Source organism: Acomys russatus, chromosome 16 (assembly GCF_903995435.1).
Source record: "Acomys russatus chromosome 16, mAcoRus1.1, whole genome shotgun sequence".
NCBI lineage: Eukaryota > Metazoa > Chordata > Mammalia > Rodentia > Muridae > Acomys > Acomys russatus.
This window is the reverse complement of record NC_067152.1, coordinates 45747452-45760387: the sequence shown is the minus strand read 5'-3', so window position 1 is coordinate 45760387 and position 12936 is coordinate 45747452. Positions and strand designations below refer to the sequence as shown.

The 12936-nt window shown below is 57.7% G+C and overlaps 1 protein-coding gene across 2 annotated transcripts in view; it reads left to right on the top strand.

Moving 5' to 3' along the window:
• Window positions 1-616: 616 nt before the first annotated feature.
• The window catches only part of Aatk (apoptosis associated tyrosine kinase), a 35693-nt gene continuing 23373 nt past the window's right edge, over window positions 617-12936 (top strand). The window contains exon 1 of one of the 2 annotated variants that reach the window (XM_051159183.1): window positions 617-847. In XM_051159183.1, the coding sequence (XP_051015140.1) occupies window positions 766-847 (82 nt within the window). In that variant the 5' untranslated portion in view covers window positions 617-765. Of the gene's footprint in view, window positions 1135-12936 lie in introns of both variants that reach the window. The other variant, XM_051159182.1, reaches the window with a different exon arrangement.

The following is a 12936-nucleotide window of genomic DNA, read 5'->3' as shown; positions in this document are numbered from 1 at the left end:
CCACTCCGTGCTCCACAGCTACCATAGCAACAACCGCTGTGCCTTCTTCCCAGCCTACATCTTTTAGTGTCCCACAACCTGTATGTCCCTCCTTCAGCCTCTGTCCGCTACCGTTTCTCCCAGCCTCCGTACCTCCTGTCTTTATCCCCTTCGGTTGCCCCGTCATCTGCGCGCTCCGTGCCCCTGCCTCCGTGCCCCTGAGCCTTCATTCTGCCCACCCCCGAAGGCCCGGCTTCCGTGCCCCCTCCCCATCTCTTAGCGTTCTGCGACCTCCGTGCTCCTCCCCTGCCCCTGCCCCTGTCCCTGCTCCATGTCCTCAGCCTCCGCGTTGCCTAGCTCCTGCGCTGTTCAGTCTTCATCCTCTCATCCCGTAGCGCCCCTGCCTCCGTGCCCCCTCTCCTTCCCCCATTGTCCCCCGAACTGCGTGCCTATCCCCTGCTTTGTCCCCGCTCCGTACCCCGCAGCCCCCGTGCCCCCTCCTCCATCCCCCCTCCCGCTCCGTCCCCGTCCCGCCCCCCCCCCCACCTCGCGCGCGCTCCCGCGTGTTTTCGGACTGCACCAGCCGGAGCCCCGCGGCGCCGCGGCGGCGGGCGGAGGCGCCTCGTCTGTCGCCGCCCCCACTGGTGCCCGCGCTGCGGCGGTGGCTGGGGGCGCTAGGAGCGGGGGCCGTGCGCTCCGCACCTGCGGAGGCCGCCGGGCGATGATGCCTGAACGCCGGCCCAGGCCGCCGGCGTTCTGAGGCTAAGGACAGCGCCCGCCCCGGGGATGCCCTTCTCGCTGCTGGCCCTGGCCATGTCGTCGTCCTTCTTGAACCCCAGCTTTGCCTTCAGCTCCCACTTCGACCCGGGTGAGTCCGCGCGCGCGGCGCCCTCGGAGGCGGCCTTGCGGCTGCGGCTGCCCCCCCACCTGTCTCCCCACTGCCGACATGATGCTGCTGGAGCCACGGTTTCCCATTTTGCCTGGAAATTAACCCTTTCTCCACCCTGAGTCCCCGCAGAAGAACAGGGACCGGCGAGGACCCACTACAGGTCTCCGGAGGTGGGCAGGCCTTGGGGCCAGACCCTGCACAGCCGGCCCCTTCAGCGCTGGCTGGCAGCATCAGCCTCTGTCTCTTTGGATGCCTCCCTGGCACAGGTAACTGGGACAAGAGGGCCTGTGTTGGCCCCAGGTGTCCCGGAGAGAGGTTGCCAGGGCTCAGGGCCCTGGGGAGGTGAGGGGTGTTCTGCAAGGCAGGGCGGGAGCCTAGGCCTGCTGGGGGAGCTTGCTGATCCATGTTTTGGTGTGGAAGGCCCCTTCCCAAACCCGGAGCTGTTTTCTGCAAATCCCTGGCCAGCCAGCGTGTCCCCCTTCCCAGGCAGCCTGTGGTGGGTGTGGGGGTCGAGGAGGGCCGTTACCATGAGCCCACCTGAGATTCCACTCTAGAGAGATGGGGCTGCACAGAACCTGGGGTTGGGCCTCTTGATCCTCCTGGCTGGTGGGCACAGGGATAATGTGTTTACCATGACTGCCTGGCCAGGCCGGGCAGCTGTGGTGTGCAGAGGGGGCCAGAGCGGCTGCTACTAACCCCGATTCTGATGGTTAGGCCTGGGGGGGAGATGAACCTCTGTCCAGGAGCCTGGAGTCCCACTCTCAGGCCCCTGGAGCTTTGGCTTGGGCTGCACAGCCCAAACAAAGCCCAGCTCACACGTGATAGCTCTCCTGGGTCTCCCACCTGGAGTGGGGCCAGAGTGTGCGGTGATGTACCAAGTCCCCTGGGCAGGGCCGCATCTGAAGGCATTCGCTCCTGGGGAGGGGAGCAGGTGGGAGCTATCTACTCCACTTAGTGCTGTTTAAGTGTCCCTTGCTCAGAAATGACTTCCTGGGTGAGCCAAGGGGCTCGGAGGTCACCATTCCACCATCCGGCTGAAGGCACAGAACCTAGCAGTGATGTCAGCGACCCCCTAAAGCCAGGGCAGGAGTGGAGGTGGCCTTGAGAAGCAGCCGCTGCCCAGACCACCTTTGGGGACAGACATCCAGGGGCATCAGGCCTCAGGATGTCCCCCATGGCAAATCTTGGTCCTTCCAGTGGGCGGCTCCTCCCCCCCAGGTGGCCTTGGAGCTCTTAGGCTAAGGCCATGGTAGGGAGGAATCCCTGCACCCTCCCAGCTGCCCTTCCTGTAGTCTGTGTGTGTGGGGGTGCCCAGACCTGCCCAGGTGGCTTGTTACCCCTTGCTCCTCCAGTGTATCCAGGACATAAGCACCCTTCCCCCACCTGGGAGGAACAGCAGGCCCCGCAGCCCTTGCGCTTTTGCGCAGTCGGTCCGTGTAATTACAGTGTGCTGGTTTAATGATCTAAGGGGAGAAAGCGTTGTAAGCAAGAGGAGATGTCTTGAGGCCTCTATCCTGTGGACATCATGCTCCTGCTGCCCTGAGGGTGTACGCTCGGGCTTGGATGCTGGTGATAGGGGAGGGGACCTTACTGAGGCAACAAACTCTGGACCTGTGGGTGCTGGTGAGGAAATATGGGGCCCATGGTTCTCCCACTAAATCCAAGCTCAAAGCCCACTGTCCTCCACCAGAGTCCCTGTGCCTGTCTTTGCTTCTGTGGGCCTCTGTTTCCGCATCTGGAAAATGGGAAGAGGTGCCTGGTGAGTTATTTGTTGGGGTGGGGAGGTGTGTGCACAGAGCCCCTGCGCCTATGGAGGCTGAATGGCGTTTCTCCATGCTCAAAATAGGGAAAGATGGTCTGTCTGAGCTGGTCCATGTTAGATCACCAACACTCAAAAGGAGGCTCGCATTCGCAGTGGTTGAAGAGTGTGTTTATGGGTGGCCCCATGTTCCCCTGACAGTTCCCGGGGCCAATCCCTTGCACCTATGGCCAGGTCTCCAAGCATTACAGGACTGACGGATGACTTTGAGGTCGAGGCCGTTAGTGTGATGCACGCCGCGGCACCACTACCACACTGGACAGGACAGGGTGTCATGTGCTGGCCAGACAAGCACCCAGAAGGGGCCCCTGCGAAGTCCTAGTCTTTGCCCTGTTCCCTGGCATCCGGAATGTAGGTTGTCATGAAGAGTTTCCTGGCAGACCTGGCCCAGTGGCTTTTTTGTTGTGTGGTCTGGGGCCATTCTTTCAGTCTCTTTGAGGTCTGCAGGTAGGCAGAGCACGGAAACCAAGAGACCAGGGTCACGGGGTCTTTGTGGAAGACAAGAGCAGCTGGAAGGAGTAGGAGCCAATGACCTTGAGTAAGTGGTGGCATCTGGCACTGATGCAGGGGGATGGCCTTGTTTCTCACTGTCCTCCTTGGTGTGTCCGGTGCAGCTAAGGGAACTAGGATGGGCCAGGCCTCGGTCAGGGCGCTGTGGTTGCTAGGATGTAGTACTGCCCCTGGTGCCAGCTGCAGTGGTGTAGGGGACTCGGTTCCCGTGGAGGAACCTGCACTCCCAGGATGCCTTGAGGCCGCCCTGCAGCCTGGGGCTGGGGGAGCCCTAGCACCACCCCTACACGTACTTTTTGGTCACTTCCTGACGTCTGACTCTCTCTGGCCCTTAGCTTCCTTATCTGTAAGGCAGCCACGTGGTGACGTGGAACACTGAGCATAGCTGAACACCAGGCAAGGCTGGCCAAGGTGGCCTCTGCTGGGGTCTGGCCTGAGGCAGGTGGGGTCTGGAGCTGGCAGCCATACTGGCTGTTTGCAGAAGCTCAGGGAGGGCACGGCAGCCCCACTCTGCTGTCCCCATTGCCTGCTTACCCTGCACTGTGCCCCGCTGCCCAATGTGTCCACCCTCTCAGCCTACATCCTGGTCCCTGCCCAAGTCCTCACCCTGTGTTAGGCTCCTAAGGAAGAGTCTGCTGTACCTTCTGGGATGGTTGCTCCCTCATTGTCCATACGTGGGTGCAGGGCTGGCCTTCCTGGGATTATGGTGGCTGTGGCGGCACACGGATGGGTGCCAGAGGGGGCCCTGGAAATGGGACAGGCTGTCTGTCCCCAGGAGCAGCCGCTGGCTCACAGATGTGCTTAAAATCTGAAGAGTGGTTACCACCGAGTCTCAGCATCATACTCACCAGGCTCCATAGCCTGGACCTTGAGTACAGGTGCTGCCTCTGGATTTAGGCACCCCACCCCACCCCCCCACCTCAGTATGACTTCATCTTGATGACTCACTAAAGCCTGTAGGTTACGGGTGACCAGGCTGAGAGGTGATTTGGCAAAGGACCCATGTGGCCTGGCTGGCGGTGGCTATATACAGGCTGCTCCTCTGGGAGCCAGTCCAAGGAAGTCACAGAACCGTGGGGCAGGGCTATGTGTGGGGTTTCTGCCACTCTTCCTCATGCCACGGCTTGTAGACCCACAAGTATGCCAGCTACATGTGTGGCACACGCAGACACGGATGTTGGACAGCTGGCAACACACACCTCCCGTATGGCGAATGAGGCAGGAACGTTCAGGTTGGCAGGACACAGGCGTGTCTATGTCCACGTGTACATGCACACATGTCACTTGTGTGCACACGTGTGTCCAGGCACCTCGGTGGGGTTTCTTGGGAAACCTGCTCTCGAGAACACAGGGTTCTTTGCTGGGCCCCACTGTTCCACCTTAAGGGCTCTGCAAGTGTGAGCCTCCTTGAGAGGTATCGCCAGCTCCGTGTCCACACAGAACCTCACCGTGGGGCCTTGCTTAGAAAGAGGGTCTACGGAAATTATTTGTAAAAGTGAGATCATTCGGAGGCAGGGTGAGCCCTAAATCCGGCGGCAGATGTCCTGCTAAGAGGTCACAGAAATGGGAAGAGATGGGGGTGGGGTGCAGGCTAGAGGAAGTGGAGACTGGAGTGAAGGAGACACAGCGGAGGACTACCTAGACCCCAAACGGGAAGGGCCAGCAAGGCCACACATGCTTCTGGGCCAGGAAAGACCCATCCTCACAGAAGCCACCGATTTGGGGGATCTTTGCCCAGGCACTCCCAGAACATAGGTGCAGTATCCCCTCAGGCCTAGGGGTCAAGGCAGGAGGTGGCAAATCTGCAGCTCTCCCTGTGTGTGTGTGTGTCCATGGTGGGTCCTGATGGTCCTTGCTGTCTCTGACACCCGGGCTGCACCCGTGGAGCACTTCCTGAGGGCAGGCTGTGCCCAGTTCTCTGTCAGGCCCTCCTCCTGGAACTGTGATCACTTGCTGTCCTCCCATGGCTCTTGGGACAGGGACTGGGGTCAACTGGTGCTGACCATCATCCGGGTCCCTCTTTCTGTGAAAAGGACAGTGTCCCCACTGTCTTGTTCCCTGGTAGGATGGAGAAATGGAGAGAGCAGTAGGCTGAGAGCCATGTCTATGGTGGAGAGACCTCCTGTGTCACCCTTGACCCTTGTCACGTGATAATCTGGGTCATAGTGCCTGTTGGGGCTCTGATTTCAGGCCCCCTGTAGGCTGGGCCCTGCCTGCCTGTCACAGAGGAACCAGTGGCAGTGGGACCAGTGGCTGTGGCCTTCCCCACCCCCAGCTCAGGAAGCCTGGAGAGGAAATGAGGACAGCCAGAGCCCTTCCCAGGCTGAAGGTCTGGGTGGATGCCTGAGGACTGTCACAGGAGGCAGTCACGTGGCACCCCCTGCCTACTTCCATCAGGGCCAGGACTAGGGTCAGGGGCGGGGTTGGGGAGCTCTCCAGAAGACCACTGTGGGCGGAGCAAAGCTGGAGCCCCATAGGAGCAGCGCCCAGATCCGGTATGTGGTCTGTGGGGATTCTGGGAGGACACTGGCGACTCTGTTCCTGCCAGCCCAGGGCGGTTGGGGACAAGGTTTTATCAGAGCTCTGATCCAACAAGGAAGACATGGTAGCCCCTAGAGTGGGCAGGGCCTCTGTAGTAGGTGGGCTGGGCAGGCAGGGTCACCTGCCACAGGTAGGCAGGTGAAGCAGGCACCTCTCACAGTGGGGATGGCCACACCTTCCTCTTTGCTATAGCATCACCCAAGGGTCAAGGGGTCAAGGGTCAAGGGGCAGAGTACAGCACCAGTCACACACCATGTGAACACATGGAGTCAGGCAGCCCTGACCAGCTGGCCTTGGATTCCCTGTAGGACCACCTGCCTACCCCGGGAGTCTGGCGGCATGGGGAGCCAGTATCCCAGACTGGGCTCTGATGAAGGCCACCCTGAGCTCTGAGGCCCGTGGAGCATCTGTGGACACTGGGCTGCCCTTAGTCTTTGCAAAGCTGAAATAGGGTCCTTTGCTCAGTAGTGTTTTCCCCTGTACTCTCTGCGGGGCTCCGGAGGGAATCCAGGAATGGTGTGTCCCAGTCAGGAGCTCACGACTGAGCCCTGTGGCTGGCTGTTGCCAGTAACACGCAACAGGGGGCCACGTGTTTACCCTCAACACCTCACCCAGCCGATCCTGCACCCCATGCCTTCCTCTAACTGGCTGCAAGGGTACCTGGGTGGCCTGACTTGGGTAAGAGGGGCGCAGTGTGTCTGGCCAGCAGTCACATTTCTTCGATTTGTTTTCTGGAGACATGGGGCTGTTTGTGGGGCACCATGTTTAGGTTTTCTCGAGTCCCCCAACTATTTTAAACGGTGCACATATGCTGAGATGCTCACAGGGTTCTGTGTCTTCGGTCCAGTTGGACACACCCACGTGACCGTACTCCAGGCCCCTGCAGGCCCTTGGTCCTGTCCCACAGACCCACCTTATGGCTGCCCCAGGCCTCTGCAGGCCATGATGTGTCACCCACACCTTAGGAACAGACAGTTAGAGGCATCTGCTCTGCGAGTTAGCAGTGGGTTCTGTCCAGCTTTTGGCTGTCTGTCTGTCTGTCATGGTGCTGTTCCTGTGAGTATCTTGGAAAGACTCTTCCGCCCTGTCCCCCTTTCCTTTCCTCTTCTTCCTCCCTCCCTCCCTCCCTCCCTCCCTCCCACACTAGCCCCTCCTCTCACTTTATTGAGACTTAATTTGCATACTACACAATTCCTCTGTGGGAGCATAGAGTTCGTGGCTTTTAGTGTTTTTAGAGTTGTGAGGTTTTAGAACGTGTTGACTTGTTAATAATCACCCCACAACAGTTAGCCATGGCCCCTCATTTTCTCTCAGCACCCTGCTGTCCCTGTCCCACTGATCACCCCTCCAACCCCTTCCCTCCACCCCTCACCCCCGTCTTTATCTCATGACATCATAGTCCCATGCCTTGGCTCCTTGGTCTGTTTCTGATGAGCACATACCATAGGGGATGGCTCCGACATTGCTATCGGCTTCCTCTGACCCTACAGAGGGTGTCATCCCAGGAGTGTGGTGGCCTGGCATGCTTGTCCATGGGCACTGAGGCACTGATGGCCCCTGGAGGGAGGCTGACTGGCTACCCCAAGCCCCTCTGTGGATTCTATAAATCTCTGTTCTTTTTTTTTTTTTTTTTTAATTTTTTGGTTTTTCGAGACAGGGTTTCTCTGTGTGGCCCTGGCTGTCCTGGACTCGCTTTGTAGACCAGGCTGGCCTCGAACTCACAGTGATCCACCAGCCTCTGCCTCCTGAGTGCTGGGATTAAAGGCGTGCGCCACCACTGCCCAGCTTTAAATCCCTGCTTTTGGTTCCTTTGTAGACACATCTGTAGCTTTGGTCTGCCCTCTTCAGCTGTGTGTGTAGTGGAAGCTGTTGGCCTGTCTACTTCCATGCATCTTGTTCGGTCTGGTGACCACAATGCAGTGGATGCTCTGGCCAGCCTGAAGGCCACAGTGAGAGTGTCTGCTCCGGGCACTGGCACACTTACCCTCTTTTCTCCAATGAGCCACGTTGACCAGTCAATTGACCACTTCCCGGGCACCACTGGTGCAGGCCATTGTTTGTTCTGGAGCTGCCTGGAATCACTAGTCATTGCCAAGAGGCACTTCCTGGCTGGCTCGTGAGGGAGGGTGACAGGAAGGGATGACCCACTACTGCCCCAGGCCTGCCCTGCCCACACAGGCCTACTCCTGTCCAGCCCATGGCCATGGAGCTGCCCTGCTGTCTCCCCAGAGCTTCCTGTTGCCGAGGGTGGCACCGTGGCAGCTGCTCAGGAGCCGGAACTGCCGTGTCCATCTCTGCTTTATTTTCCCTTACACGTCCTGTCTAAACACAGCGAGAGCCCGTGTGTGTTCTGCCTGCTTGTCAGTCGTTGGAGACCTGTGGGCTTGCTGCTTGGCTAGCCGCAGCTGAGGTTGGGCGTCTCATGTGCGAGAGTTGGGGCTTCCAAGATGATCAGAAAGCCAGGCCAAGGGATGGATGTCAGGAGGCCGGGGGGCTGGAGCATGTCCTTGTAGAAGGGACAGACACTGTGTGTGGAGCCAGCTGGGAGCAGCCTGGGAACATGAGGACAAGCTGTGTGGAGCCAGCCAGGGGCAGCCTGGGAACAGAGCTATGACCCTGTCGCTCTCGTCAAGCCGTCTGAGCTGTCTGTCTGTCTGTCAGAGCCTTCTCAGATGGGAGACACATGGATAGGCTGAATAGCCACTCCACCCTCGGCCGGCCTGGGGAGGACATGCCAGAGAGAGGGATGAGGGGGAGGGGCTCGGAGGCCAGACTTGGCTCTAGCTTTGAAATGTGTAGGTGGGAGTGATGTCACCTTGAGCGTCATGGTGTGGACCGTCGTGGGGTGGACCGTACTTCTGTTTCAGTCCTCTTGGTGGACTTGATTCCAAGGTGACCTCTGGAGGGTCCAGGAAGGCAGGCTTTGGGGTCTTGCAGGAGAATGCCAGGGGGTGCTGTGGGGGTCCCTGCAACAAGTGGATGGTGGATTCAGTGCAAGAGTAGAGGGGGTGGTGTTAACCCCCAGTATGTGCCTCATGGGAGCCTTAGGGTGAGAATACAGGCGTGGACACTCGCAGCAGATCCCTGGGAGTTCTTTTGGGGGCGGAGTGTGCATGCCTGTGTAAGTGTGAATGTAAATGTGTGTTCATGTGTGTATTTGGGCATAAGTGCATGATGACCCAGGGACAGGTGTAGCTGTTGGGAACACGTGTTTATCTGTTTAAGTGCACATGTGCATAAGCATTTGAATGTAAGTGTGAAGATGTAACACCCTCCTCCCCAGAGCACCTTGGGACCTTATCCTAGGACCTTCCCAGGACCCTTCCACCCTTCCAGCCTGCCCCTAACTGCTCTCTTAGGCTTCTGGGTACAGATGGTTACTTTATTTCCATGTTCCCACAGATGACAAGGTGCCAGCACTAGTCTCACCCATGCCCTGTCCCTCCTGGATCCCATCCAGGGCCTGGAAGTAATGAACCAGGTCAGGCATCCATGTAGTCTTTTTCTCGCATCCACCTGCCAGCCAGCTGTCCCTAGAGCCCTGCCAAGCTGGACTTGCTCCCTTCAGCTCCTCAGCACCAGGCATGGCAGTGGAAGGCCTGCTTGGAAACCCTGGTGGGCAGCAGGTCTGTGTACAACACAGTGGGCTCTGGCCTAAGGATGCCTTGTGCTTGGTTGCACCTCATCTGGCTGCAGCTACTGTGTAGCCTTTGGGCGCAGTGGTCTGCTGTCTGGGGAAGGTGTTCTATAACTCAAGCGCCCCCGACCCAGCATCTTTGCGCAACGCCCAGCATTCTGTGTGGCAGCCAGCACTTGCCTTGTGTGCCGGGGCTGGGGAGGCACTGGGCAGACAGTGCTAAGTCTTTGGCTTTTGAAGGCACAGTCTTCTCTCACAGTGCCCTCAAATGCCATCTTACCTCCTGGGGGGCCATTACACCTTGCTATTCCCACCTCAGTTTCCTCCTTACTGGTTGGTGGTCAGGGCAGAAGGAACGCCTAGGAAGGGCCCAGGCGGATGTGAAAAGACTCTGTGTACCTCTGCTCTGGGCCTGGGGTGTCCTGTGGGCACTACCTGAATCCTGGGAGGTCAAGAAGGTTGTGAACCAGGAACCAAGCAGCCAGCTCGGTAAAAGGACACAGTAGTGCCAGGGGCCTAGGCTCAGATTGCTGGACTGACTTCCGTGTCACCACCCGAGGAGAACCCATGTCCCACGCGGGGACAAGACTTGCCTCCTCTTCCCTTCTCTGCCTAGGACCCCCTGAACGCCATTATGGCTCCAGCAGGAACCAGGAAGGGGCTTCTGGGACAGACACCAGGTCCTGGCTCTGAATCTGGGCACCTAGGCTGCCTGTGGCTCCCAGCTCAGTCTCTGCCTGCTTTGGTTGTGCCACTTCCTTCCTGTTTGAGCTTCTTCCCTTTGCATCACGAGCTTCAGGGGTCTCACCTCCAGGACGAAGCCTAGCTGCGTTGGTGGCATCAGGGATGCGCTGTCCTTGACACTGGCACTGCCCCTGAGACCCTGCGCCAGGGTAACTGCCACACCTCTGGGAAGGGAGTCCCCAGAGGCGCATCTGTGTGAGTGTGGCCTTTGTTGCAGGACTGTTTGGGTGGCGTCTGTGAGTGGACAGCGAGGAACAAGGCTTGGGGCGGGGGCTTCCTGGAGCAGGACAGGAAGTAGGTCTGGGAAGGAGCACGGGCCCACTGGAGACACTGAGTCAGAGCTGTCATAGCGCCTCTAGCCTAGGTGGGCACCTGCTCTCTGTAAAGATCCCCGCAATGGTGAGGAACAGGGAGTGGTCACTGCCTCTGAGCGAGCAGAGTGTCTGTCTGGTTCTAGAACTTTCCTCCCCCACCCTGCCCCCCGCCAAGAATCCTGGTGCCACTCTCAACCCACCTATGGCTCTGCGGGTTGGACCTCACTTGTGACATTTCACGGTGCTCGTTGCAGAAGAACCAGACCAGGAGGAGCTTTTGGGGCTCTGAGAGGCGTTTTATTTTGCCTCCTCCTCAGTGGTTTTTAGCGGTCCTCACGGGACACATGGCTCACTCCTGTTTTTCAGAGGAGTGAACTGCCAACACACAGCACCCCTTTACCCCTGCAGGACTGGAGAAGCCGATTCCTTCCTGGCTGTTGTCCCTGTGACTTCTCATGGATGTTTGAATCAGGTGTGCGTGAAAATATGTGAGGATGCTTGTGCTTTTGAGTGTAAGGATGTGAGCGAGCATGTGTACAAATAGCATCATTAGTGTGTGCATGAGCAACTTCTTGTGCATGCAGAGTGAGTGCACAAGGGTGTGAAGATATGAGTGTGTGCACATGTTTAAGGGTAGCTGTGTGTGGTGAGTGCGAGTACATTTATGTGTGCCCTTGGGTGTAAGGTGGGTATCTGAGTGTGCATGCGTGTGCCCGAGTGTGAGCTAGTGAGTGTAAGTGGATGTGAGAGTGCTGCGTGAGTGTTCTCAGTGTGTGCTGGCATCTATCTGTGGGCTCACAAGTGAGTGTGTGTGCACACTTGAGTGTATGTGAATATGTGTGAATATGTGAGTTTGCTTGCCTGCATTTGCTCACACCCTGGCCTGCAAAGCACTCTCTCCACAGCTGTGCCCTACTGTGCCCTCAAGGACACGGCCAGTGTCCTAGAGGAGCCATGGAGCCCACATGGGCTTCATGTCTGGTGGTCATGGGGGTGTCATTGTCTGGCAAAAGGTCCAGGTTCTGGGCCTAAGAAAAGGCCTGGGCAGGGGCAGGTGTCTATGGCCTCCAGAGAGGGGCATGGAAGCCAGCTGTACTCCAGGCTGAGGCCTTAGGACAATGGCAGAGGGACAGATTGGCTGAGGCACCAACCCCTGCGGTTTGAATGTCACAGGCGTGGAGTGTGCACAGTGCTGCTCTGAGACCCTAAGGTAGGGATTTGGATGCCATTCTTGGCTTCTTTAAAGACAGGGTTGGCAGGGTTAGCTCTGGGTGTTTGATGTAAGTTACATAGCCCTGTTTTTTGTTTTGTTTTTAATGTTTTATTTTATTTTAATTTATGTGTGTTGATGTGGGGGTGTCAGATCTTGGAGTTACAGATAGTTGTGAGCTGCCATGTGGGTGCTGGGAATTGAACCCGGGTTGTTTGGAAGAGCAGGCAGTGCTCTTAACCCTGAGCCATCTCTCCAGGGTTTCTCTGTGTAGCCCTGGCTGTCCTGGACTTGCTTTGTAGACCAGGCTGGCCTTGAACTCACAGAGATCCACCTGCCTCTGCCTCCTGAGTGCTAGGATTAAAGGCGTGTGCCACCACGCCTGGCTCCCGGTTGCCAACATGAGACACACGTGGAATGAAGCCATGCAGTTTCTGCCTCCTGAGTTGCTGGGATTAAAGGTTTATGCTACCACACCTGGCGTGATTTTTAAAATGTTATTATGTATACAGTGTTTTGCCTGCATGTACACCTGCAGGCCAGAAGAGGGCACCAGATCTCATTATAGATGGCTGTGAGCCACCATGTGGTTGCTGGAAATTGAACTCAGGATCTCTGGAAGAGCAGACAGGGCTCTTAACCTCTGGGCCATCTCTCCAGCCCCTGCTTCTGTGATTTTTAGTTTAAAACATTCCATCTTCCTTGAGGAAGCTGAGCTGAGGTGTGGCTCAGTGGAATAGCACCCAGTGAGCATGCATGAGGCCCCGGGTCACCCCCAGTGCTGCCGAACGCCCTGTGCCCTGCCTCCAATATTGTATTTGTTGTGTGATTGACTTAGGCGTGCTGGACAGTCAGGCGTAGGAGGCTCCGACAGCCAATCCCGCACCACATGCTGGCTCCTCTGCTTTAGACTGATTCTGGCGGTTCCCCATTTGATCCTCTTGAATGGCAGCTGTGTCATGTGACAAAGCAAGCTCCCTATCCTATAGCCTTCCGTCCTTTTTAAAGGGTGTGACTTCCTGCCTCTGCAGCAGGGGGCAGGATGAGTGTGGGGTACTCTGACCTCAGTCCTTCCATCCTCTGCAACCCACAGACTGTGGTGTCACTTCATGGTGAGAATCCAGGGTTCACCTCCAAACCCTGAGGGTGACCATGTGCACACCCTCTTTTCAGGGGCTGAATGAAGGGCCCCCTTAGCTCCAGCTCTCATCTGCTGATTTTCTTATCCACACCCACTTTGGGGGTACTTAGAGGAATACTTTAGGCTGTGGTCCAGGCTGAGTCTATGTCAGG